We start from the raw sequence: 26,906 nt of genomic DNA, 5'->3' as shown, positions 1-26,906 counted from the left end.
AAGGCCCAGCCCAAAGGCTATCTCCTTTGGAAGCAATCCCTGATCTTCCTCCTCTTAATCTCCTGAACAGCTAGAAGTACTAGTTCTTTCTCCCAACTCCTAGTATTCCCTAACACTTCAATTAAAGCCCTTGTCACTTTTAACTTTGTGTTTTGGTTATGTGTTCACTTCCTGACTCAGGGCAGGAGTCTCCTGGACGTATGAATTAGGCAAGGTGAGAAGGAAGAGGTTTGCGGTAAGCCAAGTGTGTGCACAGGATGGTCCTGGCTAAATTCAGGCAGTAAAGATGCAAAAGGGGGCTGAGGCTTTCTTAAGGAAAATCTGGAAGGTGGGGGTATCTTTTGAAAAGAAAAATCAGAACATCCCACACGATATGCAGCTGGAGATGTAGAAGAGAAGGCTTGGTAAGACAAGTTTTTCCAGACTGAATCAACCCAGATGACGTTGCTCAAGCAGGGAAAAGTAGCTGGCTTGGGGAAGGGGCGCTCAAAAGGATACTGATAGAAGCTGAGGAAAGGACAGAGCTGAGGAGCACTAAAGAAGGAATTGTGGCAGATCACCAAATGGTAGCGACAGGTACAGGACTGTGAGAAAGGGGAGGGGGGCTGCGAACCACGTGTGCATGCTACGTGATTAAGTTCAAACACATCTTCATCGAATAACCACTTGTATTTACATGCAAATGTATTCGCTTACGCAATTAGCAGAGGCCTCAGAGGAGGGTTTTTTAGTCTGGAGCTTGTGCAGTCACTGAAAAAGAGAAGGAAGCTATCCCCAGTGTACTCCACGCCTGACTTGCTCCTGGGAACCGGGTTGGTTCCAGGAAGACGAAGACTGAATTAGCTGGCCCGGCAAAGACAGGGGAGCAGCGGCCCCTCCCGGAAAGCGGCAGGGCGCCGGCCAAGTGGCGCAGGCTCACTCCTCCCTCCCACCCCACCTCTTCGGGAAGCCGTGGATGCTTAGTGCGCAAGCTCCATCTGTTCCCGCCGACTCCTCCCTCAGGGGCGGAGACAAGCAGGGCCTAAGATGGCGGCTAGCCGCTACAGGCGTTTTCTTAAACTCTGTGAGGAATGGCCAGTGGACGAGACCAAAAGAGGCCGGGACTTGGGCGCTTATCTGCGGCAGCGGGTAGCGCAGGCCTTTCGGGAGGGAGAGAACACCCAGGTGACCAGACTGTGGGGTCCGCCTGCGGCGGGGAGGCGGTTGGGGCGAGGGGAGGAAAGGAGGAGGCAGGGCGGGGCCCACGAGCGGCCTGGCGGCGGGGCCCCGCGCATGCGCGCGCCTTTCCTCCCTCGCCGCGCGTACCTGGGGACCCTCTTAACGCCCAGGGAAACTGCGGAGAGCGGTGATCCTATCTTCTACTCAGTACTTTCACCTGGCTGCACGTTGGAGGTTCCCGAGGAGCTTTTTAAAAATCTAGATACCTGGGACCATTCGACCTTGTTGAATCAGAATCTCGGGGGGGGGGGGGTGAGGCCTTGGCCTCAGTGTTTTTAAAAGCTCTCGATGATTCAGGGTGCAGCCAGGGTTGAGTCCCACAACACCAGTCCTAGGTGGTGACAGTCATAGGCTTATTGCTCCCCTGACACGATGCCATTACCTCGAAGTGTTGTGCAGTGTTTGAGCTGATGCCCAAGGACCTATGCAGGGTCCCCACTAAGCCTTGGTGTGCTTCCTGGGCCCTTGTAAGCCCGTGCGGCAGGTTTGAGTCCTCACCCCGTGCCCATGTGTGTGAGTAGTAGACCTGTGTTCTTGCTCTCCTCCAGGTTGGTGCTGCACTTCTGGGATTTGTTCATTCATACAGCACATACTTATGGAAAACCCACCATGTGCCAGGAACTGTTCCAGGTGCTGGGGAGACAGTAGTTAATTAGATGAGGTCCTGTCCACATGAAATTTAAGTTTACGTCCTAGTTCAGGACACAGTAAGCAAGTAGACACGCATAGGGCAGTCCAGAGAAGTACTATGATGGATATGAAATAGAGTAGCATGGTAAAAGGGTAATATTAGTTATGATAGATAAAGCCTTACTGAGGAGGTGACACATAGATGAGACCTAAGGGAAGACGATGAGCCAACAATGAACACTTGGTGTTCTTTCAGGCAGTGCATTGGTCCTGAGGCAGGAAGCAGAAAGAAAGCGCAAGTGGCTGAAGGGTAGTGAGTGCAATGCCGTTTTCTAAGAGTTGAGTCAGGGGAGGACAGGAGTCAGGCACGGTAGGGTTTTATAGGCAGACTCTGTTTAGGGGTTGGATTTTATCATAAGACCAGTGAGAAGCCTCTGGGGAGGTTTAGTCAGGGGGCTGATGTGACCTAGTTTACTCTTTTTTTTAAAGATCACTCTGGTTGTACCAGTGAATGGATTATAGGGAGGCAAGAATAGAAACAGTCACTCTGGTAGCCCAGGCAGGAAATGGTGGTGGCTTGGATGAAGATGGCAGCACAGGAGATGGAAGTGGCCAGATCGGGGTTGCAATGTGAAGGTTGCATCAACAGGACTTGCTGATGTACTGGATATAGGGTAAAGGGAAAGAGGAACCAAGGATAACACCTAGATTGTTTTGGCCTGAGCAACTCGGTGCAAGGTGGTGCCGTTTACTGAGATGGGGAAGACGAGATGAGGAACAGGTGAGGCGTGGGAAGAACATCTTTAGTTTGGTGTTCAGACATGTTAAACTTGAGATGCAAAGTGGATTTACTTCCAAGTGGAAATGTCAAAGTAGACAGTGGGATATTTGAGCCTGGGGCTCAGGCAAGAGGTCAGACACATGAGATGTGACACATACACACACAGCCTGAAGAAATGACTTCTGCGAAATTTGGCCACAACCTGTCAAAGCAGGAACATGGCTTTTTGGCAACTTAGCCCAACCCAGACCCAAGCCAGCGCACCTAATGGAGCGAGAACATCATGCCCAGTGGCATCATCGAAACCAAGTGCTGACTGGGTGGTGGGCATGGACGGAGTGTCTGGCTCAGGGCTTTGTTGGGGGGTTTGGGGTGTCACACAACACTGAGGGCCCTCACACTTCTTACAGTGGTCTTCACTGGCCCGTAGTATAAAGATCTTGAAGGCAAGAGTCATAGTCCCAACTCTGCAAATCCCATAGCCCATAGACTTTCTAGGGCTATGCTCCCTTCATATTTTCAGTGTGAGCTTCCTGAGAATAGAGACGGTGCTATTTTTATCTTTCTCCCCACAGTGTCTAGCATAGTTCCTGGCACGTAAAAGACACTCAGTAAATGTCTGAATGAATGGGTAAATAAATGATTGGTTATGGCTCATGAGACAAAAATCATTTGAATATAGTTGCAGATGTAGCAGAACTAGATGGAGAGAAGTATTGAAGAGTGAGAAGGGAATATTTCTGTGCCCTGAGTGGTGAGAATTAATTTGTGAGCTTACTCTGTGTGGGGAAGTGCAGGAACTACAGAAGAGAGACATAACCTGGTCCTTATCACCAAGGAGCTTACAGTTGGACAGACACGTGACTTGCTTTAATGAAATTCGGATGGTGAAACCAGCCAGCAGAGAAGCTGACAGAGGCTAGATCCTTGGGGAGGTGACAGTATGACATTCACCTACTTGACTGTTAGTGTAAGAGGAGCCAGAAAAGGAGGGTAGAGCTTTCTCTTTTGGAGTTGTCATCCTTTGTCGTCACCTAGGGAGATAGTTCTGATGAGTAGAAGGCGCACACGAATTTGAGTCATGGCTGCAGATGCAAGTCATGGCTCGGTTGATGGTTCCAGAGCAGCTGATGAATGCATCCCTGGTAGAGTGAACCAGTGCATCATGATGGCAGCAGGCACATGACTCAGGACCACTGTTGTGGTACCTCATCCTGATGTCACCCAAGAATGCACCTGGGCTTATTAGTAAATCTTGGTGGTAATTTTTAAAAGGAGCAGTCCCTTGCTGGAATTGAGAACAGCGCTGTGAGTCACTCCCACTCACACCCCCGGATCATTTATAAAGAACTTGAGAAAGAAAGGTGGTTCATTAAGCTGGCAGCCAGGGGCAGGCACTCGACCCGGTCAACTGATTGGTGTGGAACTCCCCCTCAGTTATGCCATGTGCTAGAAGGACAGGACTAGAGGGGGAGGCAGCTCTCTGCCGCGTGTTTGTTCCTGTAGAGGAGAGGAGCAGGCAGTCCTGCTCTCAGCCTTGTGGCTTCCTGCATCTGAACAATAACGCTGAACGCATGCATGGCACACTTGCATGCATGGTCTCATTTAGTCTATTCCTTAGTGCAGCTGAGTTGAGGTCACCATCACTGTTCCCATTTTACAGGTGAAGAAACAAAATCTGAAAAGAAAAACAACTTATTCCGGGTTCCCCAGGAGTTAAATGGCAAGACAAGTGAGCATTGTCTTCTTTGTGCCTGAACTATCCTCAGCTCCCATTCCTCCCAAGTTATTTCTTCTTGTTAGAAAGGCCTCTTGTTCCGTGAACTTCAAGCCCTCCCTTCCCCTCACTTCCTGCTCAAGACCTCTTTGGACCATGGACAGTTTTGGCAAAGAGTTAAACATCCCTCTGTTTACCCACCTGCTTTTCTTTGGCCCAGCCCCTACCTCCCCAGTGTGGATGGGGAGAAAGATGGTCCTCAGGTGGGACACCAGCACAGAAAAGCCAGAACCACTAGAAAGCAAATTAATCATTCAGACTTGAAACCAGGGTACAAAAATAACTGCCTCCATTTATTCCGCCACAGATTGCCCTTTGGGGAGTCTCACAGTCCACTCCACCCTAAACCCACCAAGAGGGAGGTGGGAAGCAGAAACACACTTAACACCTCTTACACCCTCTATCCTATTGTGCAGTTTTTTAAAGCTAATGTTTATGGATTTTGCCCCCTTTCAATTCAGTTTCCCTAAGAGAACGCGTGTTCCCTGCAGCCCCAAGAGCTTAATAAAAGAATCACAAAATGGGGGAAGGTGGCAAAACAACAGTAATTGTTGACTTAAGTACAGGGGAAGGTGCAAACTCTTCTAATGAGTTCATTAGATGCACAGGCAGCTTCCTAAAAGGTCCCTGGCAGCACCCACTTATCCAGCACGGGGCACAGCTCTGAGGAGCCACCCAGGAAGGGGCTCGCCCACCAGGGAGTTCTTGTATTAAATACCCAGGTTGAAATAATATCGGCCCCGTTTGAAAGGAGTTGAACTTTGTCTTGGATTGGCAGTAATGTAGGTGATACATCCAACTCCTCAGAGGGGAATTCAAAGGTTTTCTGTGATTCTGTTTTCTCAGTCATCCCGTCAGGGCCTGGTCTGTGGCTCAGTGTGGCGGGGTGTAGCCCTGTGTGTGTTGGCAGTGGTGATGCCATCCAGCGTTACCTACCCCCGTGTGTGGGTCCTCTGAAGTCCAGTTTTTGAGGAAGGGCCTGAGAACAGATTATGCGATTTTTAGTTGTAATATTGAGCCCACGGCAAAACAGCCGTTGTGAGGAGAATCATGTGAGAGAGGGAATGCAGGCATCTCCATCTCTTTTTCTCCCCCAGTTCCGGATGGAGCTGGAGGGAGTTAAGGTAGTGTTTAGACCAAGGCATGGCAGTTTTCTAGGCATGTTTAGAGATGTAGGTGCTCCTCCTGGAGGGCTAGATTATCCAACACTTTCAGTGGGTCACCACTTAGAGATCTTTGGGTCTGCCTGTTGCCTCCTGGACTAATGCAGCTTTGTGAGGCCTTCACTGTTGTCTAATCCAGCCTATGTCCCGCCCCCTCACCACACCCCAGCGTGTGCCCCGGCCCCAGTGAGGGCTTCTTCTCATTGCCTCCCAAATTGGTCATAATGTAAATGGTTCTTTTTTTTTTAAAAAATATATTTGATTTACAGTGTTGTGTTAGTTTCAGGTGTACAACAAAGTGATTCAGTTATATTGGCCAAAAAATTCATTCAGGTTTTTCCGTAAGATGTTACCTGTTACCCCCTATATACTATATATAAACTATATATGTATATACTATACATATGTTCTTTTTCAGATTCTTTTCCATTATAAGTTATTACAAAATACTGAATATAGTTCCCTGTGCTATACAGTAGGTCCTTGTTGTTTATCTATTTTATGTATAGTAGTGTGTATCTGTTAATCCCAAATTCCTAATTTATCCCTCCCCTGCCTCCCCTTTGGTAACCATAAGATTGTTTTCTATGTAGGTGAGTCTGTTTCTGTTTTGTAAATAAGTTCATTTGTATCATTTTTTAGATTCCACAAGTGATATGATATTTGTCTTTCTCTGACTTATTCACTTAGTATGATAATCTCCAAGTCTATCCATGTTGCTGCAAATGGCATTACATCATTCTTTTTTATGGCTGAGTAATATTCCATTGTATCTGTGTACCACATCTTCTTTATCCATTCATCTGTCGACAGGCATTTGGGTTGCTTCCATGTCTTGGCTATTGTAAATAGTGCTGCTATGAACATTGGGGTGCATGTATCTTTTCTAATTAGAGTTCTAGTCTTTTCCAGATATGTGCCCCGGAGTGGGATTGCTTGATCATATGGCAACTCTATTTTTAGTGTTTTAAGGAACCTCCCTACTGTTCTCCATAGTGGCTGTACCAATTTACATTCCCACCAGCAGTGTAGGAAGGTTCCCTTTTCTCCACACCCTCTCCAGCATTTGTTATTTGTAGACTTTTTGATGATGGCCATTCTGACTGGTGTGAGGTGACACCTCATTGTAGTTTCAATTTGCATTTCTCTAATAATTAGCGATGTTGAGCATCTTTTCATGTGCCTATTGGCCATCTGTATTTCTTCTTTGGAGAAATGTCTGTTTAGGTCTTCTGCCCATTTTTCGATTGGGTTGTTGGTTTTTTTTGTTGTTGAGGTATATGAGCTGTTTGTATATTTTGGAAATTAAACCCTTGTCAGTTGCATTGTTTGCGAATATTTTCTCCCAGTCCTTAGGTTGTCTTTTTGTTTTGTTTATGGTTTCCTTTGCTGTGCAAAAGCTTGTAAGTTTGATTAGGTCCCATTTGTTTATTTTTTCTTTCATTTCTTTTGCCTTGGGAGACTGACCTAAGAAAACATTTGTATGATTTATGTCAGAATGTTTTGCCTGTGTTCTCTCTTCTAGGAGTTTATAGTGTCATGTCTTATACTTAAGTCTTTAAGCCATTTTGAGTTTATTTTTGTGTATGGTGTGGAGAGTGTTCTAACTTCATTGATTTACATGAGGCTGTCCAGCTTTCCCAACACCACTTGCTGATGTAGTGTCCTGAAAATATCAACACACTTGGATGTAGTGTCCTGAAAATATCAAATTAAGTCTAACTGTTCTCTTGTGTCATTTAGGATCTCTGTTGCTATTGATTTTCTGTTTGGAAGATCTGCCCATTGATGTCAGTGGGGTGTTAAAATCTCCTACTTTTATTTTATTCCCATCAATTTCTCCCTTTATGTCTGTTAGTATTTGTCTTATGTATTTAGGTGCTCCTATAACATATATTGGGTTCATATATGTTAATGAGTGTAATATCCTCTTCTTGCATCAATCATTTTGTCATTATGTAGCATCCCTCTTTATTTATGGCCTTTGTTTTGGGTTTTGTTTTTTTTTAAATAAATTTATTTATTTATTTATTTTTGGCTGCGTTGGGTCTTCATTGCTGCATGCGGGCTTTCTCTAGTTGCAGCGAGCGGGAGCTACTCTTCATTGTGGTGTGCGGGCTTCTCATTGCGGTGGCTTTTCTTGTTGCGTAGCACGGTTCTGGGCACGCTGGCTTCAGTAGTTGTGGCACACGGGCTCAGTAGTTGTGCTTCTCGGGCTCTAGAGTGCAGGCTCAGTAGTTGCGGCTCATGGGCTTAGTTGCTCTGCAGCATGTGGGATCTTCCCAGACCAGGGTTCAAACCCGTGTCCCCTGCATTGGCAGGCAGATTCTTAACCACTGTGCCACCAGGGAAGTCCCTATGGCCTTTGTTTGAAAGTCTATTTTGTCTGATATGATATTGTGACCCCCCCCCCCACTTCTTGTGATTTGTGTTTGCGTGAAATATCTTTTTCCATCCCCTCATTTTCAATCTGTGGGTGTCCTTCGCCCAAAAGTGGGTCTTTCGTAAGCAGTGTGTTGTAGGCTCTTGTTTTATTATCCAATCTGCCATTCTGTGTCTTTTGGTCAGAGCATTTAGTCCATTGACATTTAAGGTAATTATTGACAAGTATGTATTTATTGCCATTTTAAATCAGGTTTTCCAGTTGATTTTGTATCTCTTCTTTGTTCCTTTCTTTTTGTTTTTCCTTTTGTGGTTTGATGGTTTTCATTTGTATTACACTTGAGTTCTCTTCTTTTTGTTTTTTTGTGAATCTGTTGTATGTTTTTGATTTGTGGTTACCCTGGTTTTCAAATATGTTAACCCATTACTGTATCTGCTTGCTTTAAACTGGTAGTCATATAAGCTTAAACACATTCCAAAAAAATCTACATTTTCTTGCTCCCCTCTCCCAAGTAAGAACAATATGATTCTGATGTCCTATTTTACATTTTCATGTTTATCCTTTTGCCATTCATTGTAGTTATAATTGCTTCCACAAATTTTTTTTGATTTTTCTTTTTTAAATGTATGTTCTGGTGTATTTAAGTGATCTACAATCCTTTCATATATTTGCTTTTCCTATTGTGATTTTCCCTTTCCTATAGATTCTTGCTTCTTTTCTCTTTAGAGAAGACCTTTCAGTATTCTTTTTAGGTTAGATCTAGTATTGCTGTATTCTTTTAGTTTTTGCTTGTGTGAGAAATTCATTATCTCTCCTTCTATTATAAATGATAATCTTGCTGGGTAGAGTATCCTAGGTTGCAGTTTTCTCCCTTTCAGGACTTTGAATATATCTTGCTACTCCCTTCTGGCCTGCAAAGTTTCTATAGAGAAATCAGCTGATAGCCTTATGGGGGTTCCCTTGTAACTTACACTTTGTTTTTCTCTTGCTGCCTTTAAAATCCTCTCTGTATCTTTAACTTTTGCCATTTTAATTATGATATGTCTTGGTGTAGGTCTGTTTGGGTTCATCTTGTTTGGGACCCTCTGTGCTTCCTGTACCTCGATATCTGTTTCCTTCTTTAGGTTTGGGAAATTTTCAGCCATAATTTCTTTAAATACATTTTCGATCCCCTTTTCTCTTTCTTCTTCTGGGATCCCTGTTATGCCTAGATTGGCTCGCTTTGTGTCCCATAGGTCTTTTATGTTGCTTTCATTTTTTTTTTTCATTTGTCTTTTTGTCTGCCATTCTGATTGGGTGATTTCCATTATTTTGTCTTCCAGATCACTTATTCATTCTGCATTATTTAGTTTTCTATATATTGCCTTTAGCTCAGTTTTCATCTCGGCAATTAAGTTGTCTGATTTTGATTGCCTCCTCTTTATAGTTCCTAGTTACAGTGATCTGCATTTCTGTCGATAGCTTTTCTTAGCTCCTTCAGCATTTTTGTTACCTTCTTTTTGAACTCAGGGTCTGGTAGACTGGAGGGGTCTGTTTCATTGTTTGTTCTTATAGGGGATTTCTCTTGTTTTTATAATTGGGAGTGGTTCCTCTGCTTTTTCATTTTACTTATATTACTCTGACTCTATGAATTTAGGGGAAACAGTTATCTACTGTGGTCATGAAGGGCTGTTTTTATGTGGAAACACCCCTGTGTAGCCTGTGTGAGTCTAATGTTTTTGGTGCAAAGGCTGTTTTTGGTATGGATGCCTGCCATGTCTTTCCTCAGGGTGTGCTGGCCCTTCTCCCCTTGATAGGGGGTGTGATTGGTGTTGTGGTGACCAGAGCCTGCACTGGATGTTGGGCAGGGCCTCCTCTTTGCTCTGTGGTTGTCACAGCCCTATCAGGGGCAGGGTCTGCTCCCCAGTTGTTGAAGTAGAAGCCCCCAGATCCGATCCTAAACTGTGGTGTGAGGTAGGTGGGACTGGAGCGCTCCCACTGGGAAAGGAGCTGCTGTGTATTCCTCCCCAGGAGTTGTCTACCCGGACGTGCGCTCTGTAACATCTCCTGTCACCTGGTGTGCATGCTCAAAAAGTACACTGTTGTTGACACTGCCCTCGGCCCCACCTCTGCTGTGGGAATACCAGTAATCAGCTCAGATATCAGCCCTGCTTCTGCGTGTGCATGCCCACAAAGTTTGTTGTTGCTGGCACTAGACCTGCCTCAGCTAGGGGAGTGCCAGTAATCAGCTCAGATGTCCTGTAGAAGCTGCCGCTGGCATAAATTTGCTGGAGTCACGCACCCGCCAGGAATCGGTTCAGATTTCAGCCCTACCTCTGCGTGTTGGCAACCCACTGGCGCTTGCGTGCTCCCAGAGCTCATAATGGTGGAGCTGTGCCCGCCGTGAGCACCCAGAAAATGAGGCCGCTGTGATGGGGTCACGCCCCCGCTTCACACGCACGTTGACAGTAGACCTGGGCTTCATCCTGCACACAGCACCCCCAGCCTCGCCCCAGACCACACTCCAGGCCCTTCAGGCTGTCTCTGCGCAGCCAGAGTGAGTCCTCAAGCCCGAGTTCCAGCCCCCAGCCGCTCCGCACACCAGCAGGCATGTGCCTTGGGCTGGGAAGTGCAGCAAGGTAGCGTGGACTGTCTGTGCTGGTCTCCCTCTGTCCTGCCTGCCACAGGCCGGCTGCTGTGCTCTCCTCTGAGGCTCCCTATCTGTCCCAGTGGACCTCCCAGTCGGTGAAGGGGGTTCCCAGGGTAAAGGAACCTTTCCCCTTTGAAAGCTCCCTCCCGGGGCACAGGTCCCGTCCTGATTCCTGCTTTTTTTTTTTTTCTTTCATCCTATCCAGTTATGTGGTGATCTTTCTTGCAGCTTTGGTTGTATGAGATCTTCTGCCAGTGTTCAGTGGGTATTCTGTGAGAATTTTTCAGCATGTAGATGTGTCTTTCATGTATTTGTGGGAGGACGTGAGCTCCACATCCTTCTATTCTGCCACCTTGATCTCTGCTCCCAGGTTCTTAACCTTTGAGAACCTAGTGCACTGTGGACCAAAGCCCAGACACAGAGCTTGTCAAGAATCTGGTGGCTTCCCAGGCCTTGAAGCACTCCTTGGCGCGGCTTAAGACCCTGCCTGCCTGGACCATCCTTGTCCCCCTGCCTTTTCATGCCTCTTCCTCCCAGTCCCTCCTCTGATCCCCATTCTGCCCAGCTCTGAAGTCTACACTCCTCAAAGTGAGGGACTCTGACTCCCCATCACTCTGTGAACTGTCACTGCAGTGAAACGCAAACCTTCCCTGTAAGGGAACCACACCTGCCATGTGAGCCAGGCCTGGTAGCTAGCTCCTGCTTCTGATCTCCTGTAACTCTTGGCACTCAGTTACACTCTGTCCTGGTCATTTTTTATTTTTAATGTGTGTGTATCTTGTCTCAGCTTGATTGCCAACTTCTCTGGAGCCGAGGCTGGATCTTTATGTCCCCTCACAGCCGCCTAGCAGAGCTCTCTACATAGTAGATGCTCAAGAAATAGATTTTCAGTTGAATTCAAGGGAATAGACTCCCATAATGGAATGAACTCATTTCAGAAGTTCATTACCAAGTCATGAAAACCTTTTCTCATAGATCCTCCTGGACTGAATCCGGCTCTACCTTAATTAGCAAAGCAATTTGCAACACTTTCCCAAAAGTGCTTATGCATCCCTTTGTGTGACTGGAATAGGGGCCGCTGTACCAATTGCTGTCACCACCCAATATTCAATTTTGAAAATCAAAATCAGTGCCTGCGGCAGTGATGTAGATTTGTATGTATAAAAGTTTAATATGGTAAAGAGAAATTTACTGACAGCTGAGCGGGGGAAATGCAAAAGGAGCAAAAATAGAGCCATAAAGGACACTTTGTCACTTGAACATCTATTTTATTCACATTTAGGGAGCAGAGCTGAATTTTTCATAATACCCCACTGCTGCCTTTTTCAAACCCAGCTTTGCTATTAGTCCTAAAATGTCCGTAATCTCATTAGGTGTGAATGCAAAATCAGGTAGTTTAAAGCTTGTATATAAGAATATTTCTAAAAGTGCACAGTACACTTCATCGGGAAAACTGTGTATTTCAAAATTCAGTGATGCTTGCGCTGGAGTCTGTGAATAAAGTGTAGGATGTAGGTATGTGGTGAGGCTTCCGGAATTAGACAAGTATTTCTATTGATGTACTTTTAAGTAGTAAATAAGACTATTTTGTAATTGCTGAGCTTGGATTGGGTGTGACTAGGAACCCAGAATTGGCCTTGGCTCCATCTCTGCTTAGGCAGTAATAACTTGGCTTGAAGTTGCCGTACCTCAAACTCTCATCACCTCCACTGAGCTACTTTTACAGCCTCGTACAGACACCTTCTGACCTCAGATGAGAAATTGGGTGACAAGGTCATTTTTTGGTGATTGGTTATTTATAGGTGCTTCTCAGATTATTCTTTGAGGCTCCAGGCTTTATGGAAAGTATCTGGGAGACTGTCTCTTTAATACTGAAGGACTTCTGCGAGGTTCAGAGAACACAGAGGGTCACTTTGATTTTTGAGCAATGCTCTGTGATCCCATCCTCTCTCTCTCTGTCCCTCCCCTCTGCCCTACTTCTCTGTCAGAGGTGGGAAAAGCTGGGCAGGAAGGAGACACCCTGCTCGCCCCACTGAGGGTACAGACGGAGGTGGCTGAACAGCCCTCCGGCCAACTCTCACTGTTAGATTTGGAGGAAAGGCAGTAGGGGACTCCTTTTGGCAGCATCTCTGAGGGTGAGGATCTGGTGGGAGCGCGGGTCTGGTGAGGACGCGATGTGTTGGTGGTCTGCCAGCAGTGAGGGAGCCCGGGAGAGAGGCGCTGGGCAGAGTCAGTGCTGTGAATGCCTTTCTTAATTAAGAGCTGGGTTGGGAGGGTGGTCGGTGGTGGTGGGAGGGGAAGGTTGGGTTGCACAGCCATCAGGTGGAGGACAGGTGCTGCAGACAGCCACTCGCTTGGCGGAGACCAAGGGTCAGTGCGTGATCCCCGCCAAGCTGATCATGAAACGCTTGGGGACCACTGAGAGCCATCAATCTCAGGGCCGGAGGTCCAGTCAGGGACAGAGTGAAGCTTCGGTGATTTTCCATCCCTTCATCACTTCCACCTCTAGCCATACCCTGCAGTCACACCAGCAGCACCGATCCGTTGATGTGTCCTAATTGCTGTACCCTGGGCGTGTGCATGAGCTGGTCCTGTGCCTGGAGAGCCCCCACGTCCTACTGGTAACTTCCGCCCACCCTCGCCGTGACCCTCGGCAGGGCTTCCTTGGCTCCGCTGATGGTGTCAGGGGCCCTCCACGCACCCCTCATTCCACTGTCACTGGGATCGTCCTGAAGTCTTCTTTCGCCTTGTAGTTAGTGCAGTAAAGGCCTGTGTTTACTATAACTGTTTACTACTAATAGTAACCAAGACTAATCCCTCACATTCGTCAGTGTTCCTGGCCCTGAATTCAGAGCAGTCCAGGCGTTACCTTACTTATCCTCACATCGCCCTCAGAAATAGGGACAATTATTATTATTATCTTTTCTTTTAAAAGAAAAGTTAAGTTGGCCAGTATGTTTCAAAAATGTCAATGCTGGGAAGACAAAGAAAGGCCGAGGAGGTGTCCCGGCGGCAAGGAGAAAGAAACGTGACAGGTAGTGCAGGAGGCGATCCTGGGCCTAAAGGACTGTTTTTTTCTGTAAACAGTTTTACTGAGACAATTGACAGAGTTGGAATATGGACGATGGAACAGATAGAAGTGTTGTATCAATGTTAAATGTCCTGAATTTGGTCATGGAACTGTGGTTATATGAGAGAATGTCATTGTTCTTAGGAAACATACTGAAATATTATGTATATATAGAGAATGATAAAGGAAAAGTGGGAAATTTTTTTTTTAAGTGTCAGGGGCAGAGGGAGATGGAGTGATTTGCCCGATACCCCTTAGCTGGTAAGGGATGAGATCCAAATGCAGGCAGTTGGACTCCACAGCTCCCCACAGCTATGCACACCTGCTCTGACATGGGCCGGGCACACTCTAGGTTCTCTTAAATTTATAAGCAAACACATCTGTACAGGTATGAAGAGGGCAAGCAAATGATGAAATGCACAATTATCTTTTGATAATCTACATAATATTCTTTAAAAGTTTGGCTGGTGTTACCCTCTTCTTCCTTTTGCATCTTGTGCATTCTGTTCGTCTGTCGTCTGGTTAGCTCTTAGTTTTGCATGCCCTGCTGAAGACAGAACATTCAAAACGCTTTCCCCCAAAGTGTATGCTGCAGAATTCTGTTCCAGCTGGACTTGCCCTGGAAGCGCCACCCGATGGGGAGTCAGACTCATGTGTTAATATCCGTTCTTCTTTTTCAGCCTTTAGCCCCAGTGCACTCAAATAATGCCTTTGATCATTAGTCAACAAACACTGGCTGCCTCCTCAGTCCATCACCTTTTCTCTTCTGATGTGGCTATCTGGGCGTTCTCATGATGGGTGGCCTGAACCTGGGGATGGATTGAGTAGAACTCAATGACAGGATTGTCTTTTTCGTTTGCTGTAAAGTGGGGACCTTATTTGACATGCACACGGAGGCAGAAGTGGAGCTGCCTATTAAAATGCTTAACTACTGATTTATTTATGCTCTGCCTTCTTCGAGAAAGGATTTAAGTTGGAAAAATCCATCATTTGAATTCTGGGAAAAAACATTGAAGAGAAAGTTTCATTCTGGGGAGCTTTCAGAATTCTTGGCAGAATAATGTAAGGAACTGTAGCTAAATAATGGCAAAGGCAGAAGGAAGGGAAAACTTTTTAAGAGGTATGAGAGGGAAAAACCCACCTCTCATCTGCGTGTTGCCCACGTTCCCTGGAATTTCCAGCAGGGCCATCCGGAGTATTGCTTTCTTTCCCCCTTTCTATTTGCAAGGCTTCCTAACAGGACCTAACTGGATTCTCCCTTGTGGTTCTCCTCAGTTCACCTGTTTCATCCTAAAATACTTTCTTCATGTTTCTTTCCTTGTAAAATTCAACAGCTCCCCACTTACCACAGATGAAAGCTCAGATTTTTTTTTTTTTTTGCTTTTCATAAAAGAATCTTTATTTAATACATTTCATATTGAAGGTTTAACTCAAAAAGCTCTTTCTTTTTCTCCCACCCAGGCTCTTTTACCTGCATGTTCAGGCCCTCAGCCAGATGGTCTGGCGTGAGGCATAGGTATGGCATCCCTGCTTCCTCTGCCCTGCTCATGCGACCGCCCCCACCAGGAAGGCCCTCTCCACTCTCCCCAGCTCCTGTGCATCCTTCAGAAACCAGCTTAGTCTCACTTCCATGATCCGCTGACCTCCTCTGACTTCTTGTGGCCCGCACTGCCCCTAGCACTCCTGGAGTGTTGTGTTTTTACCGCAGTGCCTCCCACCGCGGTGGCTTGCTGGTTCACAAGCCACAGGTGTTCAGCAAATGTTTGTTTGCCAGTTGAGTTTTCCTGCAGGTTGGGGAGCTGCTGAGGTGGAGCCATGATTCCAAAAAGGTGATTTCTGACAGTGGGACCTGTGGTCAGAGAAGCCAGCTCTGAGCTGCAGGCCTGCTTCCTGTCCTTCCTGGAGGCATACAGTACAAGACCTGTGTGGGGGCAGGGCTCATTTGCTCACTTTCTTGGAGGTTTTGTTTTTAAGGTTTCAGAGCCTGAGGCCTGTGATAAGATGTACGAGAGCTTAGCACGGCTCCATGCAAACTACTACAAACTCAAGGTGAGTGGGCCACGGTCTTTTGTGTCGTCCCCAGCCCTCTGACTGGAGATGACCAATAAGAGTGAGTGATATCTGATTATACGATGTTCTGTAAAGAATTGTGGTTTTGCTACTTTCAAACGTAACCAGTAATTTCAACCAAGCCAACTAAGGCACCTAGTAGAGGCTTTTAGGTCACCTAAATGAAAGCCGTTTTTAATTTTGAAGAAAAGCCATGTGTTTTATATGCCAGTGGGTGCTTCCGGGTGTGTCTGACAACTCTTGGATCTCACACATATTTTCCCACCCCCTCTGACGGAACTGGTCTTCCCCACACTCTGGTGATAAAGATGGGGTGACTGGGAAAGTCCTGTCAGACAAAGCTGGACCTCTCCTCGGCCCTGACATGATTGCTGTCAAATTCCGTTTAGTGTTATTTCCCCAGGCTTGAAAAATGTGCTCAGTAACCACAGATTTACGTGGCCAAATGCCTAGTCTGTATGAAGAGGGGATTTCTTCTAAATCCTCGCTGCTCAAGGTGTGGTCCGTGAGCAGCAGCATGGGCACCACCCGGGGCTGGTTAGAAATGCAGAATCATAGGCCCCACCCAGGCTCCCGAGGCCCAGCCTGCATTTTCCAGAGGGTTCAGGTGCATGTTCAAGTCAGAGCCGCCTCTCCAGACCGGACTGGTTTGGCCTCCAGGTGGCGTTGCGCTTCTCCTTCTGGCCTCCAGACACCCATGGCCTGTGAACTGCAGTTAGAGCGTGGCTTCTCTCCAGGATCATCCAGTCCCGGGTTGTGCTGCAGAACTAATCTTCTCTCCCCTCCCTCTCTCTTCCCCTCTGCCCCGTGTGACCAGTACCCTCGCCCCAGAGACACAAACTTCAGTGGTCTGTCCCTGGAAGAATACAAACTGATCCTGTCCACAGGTATGGAAAGCACAGCTGCTCCCCTTTCTGGTTGGTTTGCAAATGAGTCTTTGTGTTTGAGCGGCCAAGGGGAATTGTCTAATAAGACAGTTTTGCTTGATGGAAAGTCTTGTGGAATAGCCCACAGGAAATTCTGAAGCTACAGGGCTCATGCTTTTTTGGCTACAGAACATGGAGAAGGTCAAAGGCATTATTTAAAAAAAGCAAATCCATCTTTAGAGCTTTTAAATTCAAGGCTGGGCAGCAGGGAACAGGGGAATATGTATTTGCCAAATGGAAGTAGTTGAAATCAGGATGGAAGGAAAATAATTTTATCTTTATGGTCCTAAGGGGGCTTTATAAACACAAGGGTTTTAATTAAAACAAAAAGCCATTCAATAGACTTGTATGGGGATATCCGCCTAAGAGTTATCTGACCCAGGGTATGTGGTCTGTGGGTTAGATATGGGTTTAACTAGGTATGTTTTGGAGTCCTTGATAGACCCTGATTAACAAGAAAGGAAAAACCCTGCCTAGCCCAGCCCCTCCTTACTTCCCCATCTCCATTGTCACTGAAGGGGGACAGGGGGGGTGGTGGCAGGGGGAGCCTGGGTTGAAACAGGCAGTTTCTGGAAAATTAACTATTTTTATTGCCAAGGATACCACATCTAAAAATAGGCTAACCTTTTCTGGGAGGGCATGGCCCTGAAACACTTCCTCCTGGTACTCTAGAAATTTCTCTTTCCTATTCCTCTGGCAGCCTTCAGCAACTAAGGTTTGAGGATTTAGGCTTCCAGAAAACTCTTAACCTTCTGAACAGATTAAAACCTGGTGGTGTCATCTGCTATTGTGTGTTGACTCTGATACTATTTTTATATTTACTCTCTGGAAAACTGGGGTAGAGATATTTTGGCCAGGCAGAATCACTTTATTGGCAATTTTTTAAAAAGTGTGTGTGTGTGTGTACACACCCACATACACATATATATATAAGCAAATGGTACCCCCATGTCCCTGGGCCCGTGTAATTACCAGCATCGATGCACAATGTCATTGTGAGGACCCGGAAGAGTTTGAGCAAAGTTTGAACTTGAAATTAGAATGGAAAGAAGTTCCAGAGGCTCAGCCTCTGCCTCTTTGTTAACTCTCGGGATGCCTGAGTTCGGAGAGAACGGGCCATAGCCAAGGAGGGGGAGATGTACAACTCCCCACCACTGGCCTGTGCTGCAGCTTGTCCTGGCTGGGAGTTCAGCCTTAGGAAATTAGCTGATAATTTGCTTTCACAGCAAGCCTCTTATTTTTGTTGTGACTCTGTGGAATAAGCTTACTGAGTGTTTCCTCTGACAGGGCAGGACACCTTGCAGTGTTTGTCATGAGGATTTGAGGGCCTGGCAAGTCTGAAATGTGGCCGCAGTCTAGGTCCCGAGTGTGTCCATCCTGGCTTGGGGTCCCGGGAGTCTCTGAAGGAGGCCTCGGCGTGTCGGTGGACAGGGAGCCCTCGGCGTCCCGTTTTGTGCCCCACGAAGGAACCTGGACTTCTGGAAAAGTCCCAGGGTGGAATCCTGGCCGGAGTACAGTGCGTGTCCTAATTTAGTCAAGAGCCCACTGACAGTAAATGTTAATAGATGATGTAAGTTACCTTTTTGTTCAGAAAAGCTATTCTTTTTCTCCAGAAGTTTTATTAAGAGATGAAAATCCAGGCTATGAAATTTAAATAATGTGAAAATTTAAACTTAAAATACAAGTAAAATTAGGTATCATAGAACCTAATTAGCCCTGGAGAGACTTTAGACCAGTGGTTCTCAACCCAGGAGCGATTTTGTCCCCCAGGGACCTGTGGCAATGTCTGGAGACCATTTTAGTTGCACAGCTTGGGGGGGAAAGGGCAGTTTGCTACTGACATCTAGTGGGTAGAGGCCAAGATGCTGCTGCAGTGCCAGGTCAGCCCCACAACAAAGAATTATCTGGCCCCAAATGTCGCTGGGGCTGAGACTGAGAAACCCTGCCTTGGTTCCTTTAGGGGGGAGGGGGGAGGGGGGAGGGGTGGATGTATGTTGTTAAACAGAGGCCCCACTGGCTCCCACCAGCTCCTGCTGCCTTCACGCCTGTGAAGATGGCTACGTTTTCTTGAGTGTGGGCCAGGTGCCAGGTACGTCACCTCCGTTATTTCCTTTAAAATTCACAACTTTTGAGGCAGGTGTTTTGATCTCCACTTTGCAGATGAGGAACCCGAGGCTCAGAGGGTTAACTGATTGCTTGAGGGGACCCAGTGTGGAAATGGTGGGCAGGGATGGGGGCCTATGTCCAGCTCCCTCCCGGGTGCCTGCTCAGCTCCATAGCGTGGGGTGGACCCAAGTGTCTGGGGTCAAATCCCAGCTCCACCACTTCCTAGCCGTGTAGCCTGCTCAAGTTCCTTAACCTCACTCTGCCTCAAGTTTCCACATCTGTAAAATGGAGACAGTAAGGTCTGTGTGGCTCAGGCCAAGTTTCGAGATAAGCCTCTGGGCCTGTGGGTTGTGTAGCTGATGCTACAGTGCCTTTTCTTTGCTCACGTGGAGCAGAGCGGAGAGGGCCCTGCTTAGATGCTGAATGATGATTGGATGTGAACAGAGGCCACTGTAAGGACGGTCTCTGGTACACAAGTGCTCATCCACACTTGCATTTATTTGTCTGTTACCCTGCCTGATTTGCTTATCAGAAGTTGGGGCTACACTTCCCTTTCTTAGGAACATACTGTGAAAAGCGAGACATGCCTGTGTGGCGAAAGCCCTGTGAGGCCAACCTGTGTAATCATTTTAGACTTCAGCCTTTTTTTGTTGTCTTCTCCTTTTGCAGATACCTTGGAAGAGTTTAAGGAGATGAATAAAGGCATGTGGAAGAAACTGCAGGAGAAGTTTGCCCCCAGGGATCCCGAGGAGAAGCATAAGGCCTGGGCTCGGGCCTTATCACGCCTACATACCTAAGCGTACAGTCGTGTACGTTGCCATTATCAATAAAATGCCCTGATTTCCCTGTCCTTGTAGTTCAGGAATCTCATCTGGCCTTCACAAGAAAGGAAGCCCTTGTTGCTCTAAAGAAAGCTCTGGCCTGAGGAGGGACGCCAGTTGAGCATCCGCCCGCCCACCAGTCAGGCTAGGATGTCCTCCAGGAGAGGAAGTGCGGGTCTCCGTCTGGGCCTGAGAAGGGAAGGTGACGGGGCCTCTGGGCAAGGTGCTTCCTGCACGGCCACAGGAGCCCCACCTGCCAACAGAGGTCTGGCTGGCTCCTGGCAAGATTCACAGGCTCCCTTTTGTTGTAGGAGCTCCTGGGAGAGAGCCAAAAATAGAGGTCAGTACTGAAGAAGGCGTCCTGTTGCAAACAGAAAGCAGCAGGAGGTGTATGACAGAGGGATGAGAAAAGCCTGCTTGGCCCTCCTCCCCACTGACTCAGAAGGCCAGAGCTCAGTCCTCTACCCCTGACCTTGCAGAAAAGCCATGTTCCAAGTTGGCTTAAGGGGCAGAGTAGAGCTACCAACAGGCCAGGCAGGGCCTCGGCTTGAGTCGGCTTCAGCACTCGGGGCAGGTTCTGTGGGAGGCCACATGGCAGGCCCCCTCCCCTGGCCGGGGACACACACAGGGTCACCTTATTACTCCACGGAACCTTAGCTCTTACCAGTAGACGTTTACATTCCCTACTTCAGGTTTCTTGTCAAGAAGAGAGCTGAGAGAAGGGGTAGGGCAGGGCCGACAGCACCCCTTGTTGGGAAGAAGTGGAAGTGGGTTCTTAACCTCATTGTACCTGGACTCCTCACTGTGTTTTGAAATGCATAAAATAAAATTCATAGGATTATGATAGAAACCAGTTATCCCGTAGTACAGTTCTGTCCCGGAATCGCTGCAAGACAGGATGGCATTCAGCATCTCCCAAGAGCCCTAGGCCAGCAGGCAGGGCTCGTATTCTGTCCTCTGCCAGCGCCACGTTACCACCCACCCCAGCCCCTGGGGAGCACGGGAGCCAGCCTCCCTTTCTAACGGACTAGATTTATTAATTTATTTAAGGTAATTAACATATTAGTTCGCGGGCCAAAGGATTTGTAAAACATTACACCAAAAGGAGAAAACACAAGCAGTCAAAACCAGCCCCTGTTAACACGCCCCAGCCCTGTCACCTGGGCGTGTGACTCTTCCCCAGGGGGCCCAGGAGGAGGCAGGTCTCAGGACCAGGCCTATGGTCACCAGTCCAGCCGGGGCCGTGTGGAGGGGGTGGCGTGGACTCGGACACTGAGGTCTACGCACTGTACACGGCAGTTCTGAGGCACAGGGGGGGCCGCACGGCCCTGGCCAGGGCTGAGCCTGGCACCGTGAATAAGTTAAATAACAAACAAAGCCCTAAAATCACTAGCGACAGCATCACCGCGCCCCTCCAGAGGTGGCAGTAACCAAAATGTAGTGCTTGGAATAAAAAGGAGACCCCACTCCTAATCACCCACCAGGAGGAATACAAAGGCACATCAGTCATTGCTTTAAGGGACAAAGCAATAGTCCTTTAAGAGGACTTAGGCATTAAGGTAAGCCGAGTCCCACTGAGTTTCTGAGTTTTTTTTTAAGAGCTCGGTCTGGGCAGGACTGTCAGCTCTAGTTTCCCCTCTAGGCTGGTCAGAGTCTACGCTGGCCTGGGGCGGGGTCTGGCAGAGGTGGAGCTGGGGGTTGGGTGGGCACCTGGCCTTGAGGGGCGGTGTTCCCACTCTCAGCTCTCCAGTGTCGCATGTGGCCTGACGGGCCTTCCATGGCTCCACTCAGCGGCTCATGCAGTTCTGGACATCCACGAAGCCCAGGCGTTGCCTGCGTTTCCGCTGCTCCGTCATCTAGATTTAAACAGATGCCGTCAGGTTGGATCAGGCCGCCCAGAGCCCACCCTCCCCCCAGCTGCGGTTCAGCCCTGGCGGCAGGCCGAGGCGCCCCCAGGGTGTAGCAGGGATGTCAGCCCCAAACCCTTGTCCTCAGCACGTCACAAACCACTGATTTGGTGCAGCTGGGAAAGCACCCCACCTAAAAGAGGGGCTGCCGATTTCATTTAGTCACTGCCAGATGGAGCGGAGGATGCTCTGGGCAAGAGGGGATCTTTCTTGAGAAGCGGAAAGAGGCCTTACCCTCCCCGTCACCAGTCAACGCCTGAGGGGGACTCGCTAGAGCAAGGGAGGCCCCACACCAGCACGAGGTTCCACTCAGCCCTGCCTTTCGGGGTGCAAGGATAGGGGCCACGACCCCGTCTAGCTTTCCACAGAGGGGAAAAGAACAGGAGCCAGCAGGAAAGGGGAGCGTGAAGGCCCCAACACCCTCCCCCACGCCACCAGGCAGGCCCTGAGGCTGCCAGTGTGCTGCCAGGACAGGGCTAGGGGCACACCTGCTCCTTGAGCTCGTTGAGCTGGGCAGTGAGGTGGGACACCAGCTTCATGGTGGAGTTGAGCTTGTCCTGAAGAATCCGGATTTCGTTCTGCTCCCCCTCCCCCTCGTTGCTCACCAGTGACATGGCCCGCATCCGGGGGAACCAGTCCAGGTTCTTGTTCTGAAAAACATCACCAGTGGGGTGAGCGAGCTTGGGTCCAGCCTAGGAAGGCCTTGTTTAGAAAAGCAGTTGTGTGGGGGGAGCCTGCTACCACACCCTTGGCCAGATTACTCCCCAGGGATGTGTCACGGGAAAATCTGAATTGACCTGGGTCCTCCCCAGGGCCAGAGTGAGCTGGCAGTGACCCTGAGCGGGCGAGGAGGCTACAGCACTGAGGCCAATTTCCGTTAGCCCGAGTCTCCCACTGGTACCAACACCACCTGTTTACTCTCCTAACAAACACCCTGCGAGCGGTGGAAGGCAGGCCTCTGCACCCAGACCCTGCCTCTCCTCCCTCCCTTCCTTCCTTCCTTCCTTCCTCCCGCCCAGACAGCACGCCCCACACCCCAGGAAGATGCGAGTCAGACACATGGTGCGTTGAGAGAGCAGGGCTCTGCTGAGGGTGGCTGGCATCTGACACATGAGGCAAAGCCACGTTTCCCGGGACAGAGGCAGAGCGGGAGGGGACACTGAGCAGCTTTCTGGTTCCTTGTGGCAAGCTCTGAATTCTCAGATCAACAGATAATACCTGCACTCAAAGACCAATCCAAATACAGACTCAAAAGATGTATAGAACCCCCTCCCCACCTGTCTTTCCTTTTAGGCTGCATTTTCTCTAATGTGCAATAATCTAAAGATGCACTACGTCTGATGGGACTGATGGGCATCCTTTACCCTAAATGCTCCCAGACCTTTATTACTCACTGCCTGCACTCCCTTCGTTCCTGCATTGGAGTGATGGTTGATTTATCCTAAGTTTGACAGTTTAAAGTTCATCCAGGCGCCCTCTTGGCCTGCGACCACCCAGGCTTCAGAAAGCTGCCCTCCCTCTCGCCCAGCTAGAAAAGGCCCCTCAGAAAGGGCCACTGAGCAGCCGCCACAAGCAGGGCCGCCTCGCATCAGGCACCCACGGGCTCCGGACACCACGCGCGTCCTCTGGGGCCTCTTTTCCGGAGGCCCCCCTGCAGCACAGCAGCTGGCGGGGCTCCCGAGTAGCCGAGGTCGGCTCCAGCTGTTCCTTGTCCCCTGCTGCCTCTTAACAAGTGTCCACAGCTGTCCTGACCCCCCCCCCACCCCCGCTCCAGGGCCCACACCTTGATCATCTGGGCCACGTAGCTCTCGGGCCCTGTGTAGTCCGTCTTGTTCTTCACACGGACCAGCACAATGAAGTACAGGTAGTTCCACATGTTGTGCTCGAACTTGATGTGCTCCTCAAATGACACCGTCTTGTTGTCAAACTTGTCCCTCTCCAGACCTGCGGAGGCAGGAGGTGGGGGGTGAGGGTACACCCCCTCCCCCGCCTCCAAGAGACCCGGTGGGCAGGCACAGCCTCCCGATGCAGTGGGGACATTGTTCTTGGGCTGAAAGTTCTGATGAATGCAGGCGACAGCCCACGCTGGGCTCTTTAGGTCACTTCTATTTAAAGCAGCGGTCACACAGCCATGGAGCCCCCGCCCTGCCACAGCACAGAGGGGACCATGGGAGCAGACGCCAGGATCCCGGGGGCTGGGGAGCCGGAAAAGCTTGGATGAGGGTCCTGTCCTACAGGGGCCCAGCTGCTTCTTTGCCTGCAGTGGCTGTGAGGGGACCTGCACTTCATACCTAGGGGGTGGGGAGAAAGGCCCTGGACTGAGACCAGAGGTTTGAGGCCACTGACCAGGCTCGTTCCTCATCTGAGACCCAGAGAGTTTAAAGGGAGGATTTCTGAGGCCCTTTCCCACTCCCTTCTATGACTCCAAGTTCGGGCAGGGTCCTGTTCTCCCCAGTTCTGGGATGAGCGAACAGCCACCAAGCCGTCGGCCCCAGGGCAGGGCTCCCCGGCGGCCACAGGAATCTGGGAAGGGCCAGACTGAGGCCGACGATGGCCACGGCCTCCTCAGGCGGGAGCCCAGCCTCACCACAGATGAAGCACGTGGTCTTGAGAATTTCTTCCTTCTTCTGCTTCTCACTGCGCAAGTCGGCAAAGGTGTCGATAATCACCCCAAAGATGAGGTTCAGCACGATGATGATGACAATGAAGAAGAACAGGAGGTCATAGACCACGCGGGCCGGGAAGAGAGACTCCTACGGGGGGGCAAGGCAGGGAGGCTGGGGTCAGCAGCCCCCATCTGAAGGGAATAAGGGCCTCTGGCTCCCAGGGCACCGAAGATGGCAGAGAGGACCCAGCCTCACCGCACAGAACGCGAATCACAATCAGAGGCCCTGAGTGTGGATGAGGACTCAGCGGCCGGGACGAGGCCCTCGAGGAGTCTGGCGTGGGGAGCCAGGCCTGCGGGCATGGCCCGCCCCTGACTGCTGGTTAGGGGAAGAGCAGCTCTGAACTCCTGTGCCTGCCCTCAGGACACCTGGTCTCACTCGTTCTAGAAACCCTCTGGCCAAGGAGCAGCTTCTCACCCTCGTGCCACTAGGGACAGACTGACATTCTGAGAACGTGGGGCTGCCCGAGCCAAACCCTGAGGCCTCCTTATGGAGCCAGCCCGGCTTCCCCACCCTGCCTACCCTGGCTGCGGGCCAGGGCTCTGCCTCTCAGATGAAGCCGCTGTGGCCGGGGACCCGCCCGCTGTCTGACTCACGGCTTCCCTAGCCTGGGAAAGCCGGGTGCCAAGGTCTTTCCTCAGAGCATCTGCAGTGAGCTGGTGGGGATGCCTGGGTAGACAGGGGCCTGGATAGCTCAGCTACACCGTAACCGCACGGGACTGGGCGGGACAGCGGGGAGAAGGGGACGCAAAGGTGCAGGGACTCGCAACCCTGAAGATGGAGGGAGGCCAAGCTGCTCTGCCGGCCATGACCTGAGGGCTGGGCTGGGCTGGGCCCCCGTGGACTGGGGAGGGGGCAGGGGGCACGCACGTCCTTGGAGGGCTTGCGGAGAATGTCACCCACACCGCCACCGTTGCGCAGCCCGTGGTTCATGACGGTGACGATGCACATGAGCAGGGTGTCACAGGCCCGCTCCGTGCTGTCCAGCTCCTCACCCTCTGCAAGCAGAGCACGTGCTCAGCCCCGGGCCAGGCCACCTGCCTCTGCCCCCACCGCACCTGACTCCCAGGACCCACTGCCCTCACCTGCCAGGACCTCGGGCACCACGACCCCTGAGACACAGTCCATGTTGTCCCCACTGCACGTGTCCACAAATGGGGCAGCTCCATGTGGCATCCCCAGGGGGCTGGCTGGAGGGGACAGGATCAAAATCAGGAGGTCCAAGGACTGTCCTCATCATCTCCCCAGCTCTGGCCCCAACATCACCTCCTCCAGGAAGCCTGCCCTGATCCTACCAGTTCCCCACTGCCTGGCTACAGTGAAGGGTCTCCATGTACCTGCCCCCGCCGGGCTGTGCTCCAAGGGCCGGGAAGGGGGTCTGCACCCCTAGCCCTGGCGCACCGGCAGCTCCCACAAGTACCGAGTTTAACATGAACCACAGGGTCTTCAAACAAGAGCGACCCAAGGCGCTCCCACTCCCTCAGTCTGTCCAGGGAAGAGGGAGGCAGTGAGCTAGACCCCCACCCAGAACCCAAGAGGAGAAACTGAGGCAGGGGGCCTGATGGGATAAGCACTTCCAGGCCCTGGTCCCGACTCCAGCCACTTGTGCAGGCCCCTCATCCCCACACGCCTGCCCAGGAGAGGCACCCCCAGACCTCTGGAGTGGTTGCCGGGCAGCCGGTCGACCTCGAGAATGAAGTCATCCTTGAGGAAGAGGAAGCCAACAATGGAGAAGAGGTAGACCAGGATGAGGGCCAGTAGGGCGGTGAGCAGGATGGAGCGGCCGTTGCGGGTCACACTCTTGATGACATTGAACAGTGTCTCTTCGCGGTAGATGAGGTCAAAGAGCTGCAGGGCAGAGATGGGGCCGCCGCTGGACCCACGGGCTACCTGCCTACCAGTGGTTCCCCCCGCCTCCCCCAGCGGCGTCTGCTCTTGGGCAGGAGGAACCAGGCTGGCAGGCCTGTTGGGGCCGTCGTCTCCAAGGAACCTGGAGTTCCAAGGCCCAGGAAACGGAGAGGTCCAGGGGAAGGCTAGAGGGTGGAATGGGCAGCGCATACCACACACAGCAGGAGAAGGATGGCCAACACTTACAGTGTGCTTGCTACGTGCCAGGACACACTCTACACAACTGTGGTGTGTTAGCTCACTTCATCCTCACAATTATTCCAGAGGGCACGTGCCTTTAATTATCCTCGTTTTACAGATGAGGAAACTGAGGCACGGGCAGTTAAGAAACCTGCCCAAAGTTACACAGCTAGGAGGGGCCACACTGGGAATGCAAACCCAGATGGTCTGGCTCAAGAGTCCTGGCTTGGACCCCCACTGTACAGGGGAGATGGGGCCATGAGTAGATATCAGGGCCTTGAAGGCCAGGCTGGGGTCCAGCGGAGGAGGACACTGGAAATCCACTCCTCCCAGCCCAGCAGCAAGAGGCCTGGGGCTCGGGAACTGTTAGCAACTGGCGGGAAGCCCCAGCTGCCTGCCCCTGCCCCTGCCCAGCCCCACCCAGCCTCACCAGGATGCTGTAGAAGAGCTCATGGGCAAAGAGGCCCAGGACACTCGTCAGGATGTAGCCGACGTGGTACAGGAACTCCATGTCCATGACCATGGCCTTATAGCCGCGGATGAAGGTGCCACGGTTGCCCACGAAGCTCACCACGAACACGATCTTGTTGGTCAGCTGTGGGCAAGTGCAGGGCATGGGGGTCAGTGCCCTACTACCCACCCTGAATCTCCACCCCTGTTGCCAGGCCCAG

The 26,906-nt window shown here is 50.2% G+C and overlaps 2 protein-coding genes across 3 annotated transcripts in view; one reads left to right on the top strand and one right to left on the bottom strand.

Moving 5' to 3' along the window:
* The first annotated feature begins 1,004 nt into the window (after positions 1–1,004).
* Positions 1,005–19,603, top strand: UQCC2 (ubiquinol-cytochrome c reductase complex assembly factor 2). Its single transcript, XM_068558431.1, has 4 exons — positions 1,005–1,164; positions 15,626–15,700; positions 16,539–16,608; positions 19,423–19,603. Exons 1-4 carry the CDS (start codon positions 1,027–1,029, stop codon positions 19,548–19,550), a joined length of 411 nt encoding a protein of 136 aa, XP_068414532.1. The 5' UTR covers positions 1,005–1,026; the 3' UTR covers positions 19,551–19,603.
* Positions 19,604–20,613: 1,010 nt separating this feature from the next.
* Positions 20,614–26,906, bottom strand: part of ITPR3 (inositol 1,4,5-trisphosphate receptor type 3) — a 65,812-nt gene continuing 59,519 nt past the window's right edge. Inside the window, exons 51-58 of one of the 2 annotated variants that reach the window (XM_068557217.1) lie at positions 26,666–26,830; positions 25,803–25,995; positions 25,233–25,337; positions 25,018–25,145; positions 24,069–24,234; positions 23,265–23,425; positions 21,970–22,131; positions 20,614–21,430 (exon numbers count right to left, since the gene is read on the bottom strand). In XM_068557217.1, coding sequence (XP_068413318.1) covers positions 21,362–21,430; positions 21,970–22,131; positions 23,265–23,425; positions 24,069–24,234; positions 25,018–25,145; positions 25,233–25,337; positions 25,803–25,995; positions 26,666–26,830 — 1,149 coding nt within the window. In that variant the 3' untranslated portion in view covers positions 20,614–21,361. The remainder of the gene's footprint in view (positions 21,431–21,969; positions 22,132–23,264; positions 23,426–24,068; positions 24,235–25,017; positions 25,146–25,232; positions 25,338–25,802; positions 25,996–26,665; positions 26,831–26,906) is intronic. The other variant, XM_068557218.1, reaches the window with a different exon arrangement.

The sequence above is a fragment of the Eschrichtius robustus genome, chromosome 12 (genome assembly GCF_028021215.1).
Source record: "Eschrichtius robustus isolate mEscRob2 chromosome 12, mEscRob2.pri, whole genome shotgun sequence".
In the NCBI taxonomy this organism is placed as follows: domain Eukaryota; kingdom Metazoa; phylum Chordata; class Mammalia; order Artiodactyla; family Eschrichtiidae; genus Eschrichtius; species Eschrichtius robustus.
This window is presented reverse-complemented; position numbering and strand designations above follow the sequence as displayed.

Bases quoted from the DNA above. Each gene is read 5' to 3' on its own strand.
- UQCC2 (XM_068558431.1), top strand. From the start codon at position 1,027: ATGGCGGCTAGCCGCTACAGGCGTTTTCTTAAACTCTGTGAGGAATGG. The intron at 1,165-15,625 runs GTGACCAGACTG...TTTGTTTTTAAG, and splicing joins GGGAGGGAGAGAACACCCAG to GTTTCAGAGCCTGAGGCCTG. The intron at 15,701-16,538 runs GTGAGTGGGCCA...CCGTGTGACCAG, and splicing joins CAAACTACTACAAACTCAAG to TACCCTCGCCCCAGAGACAC.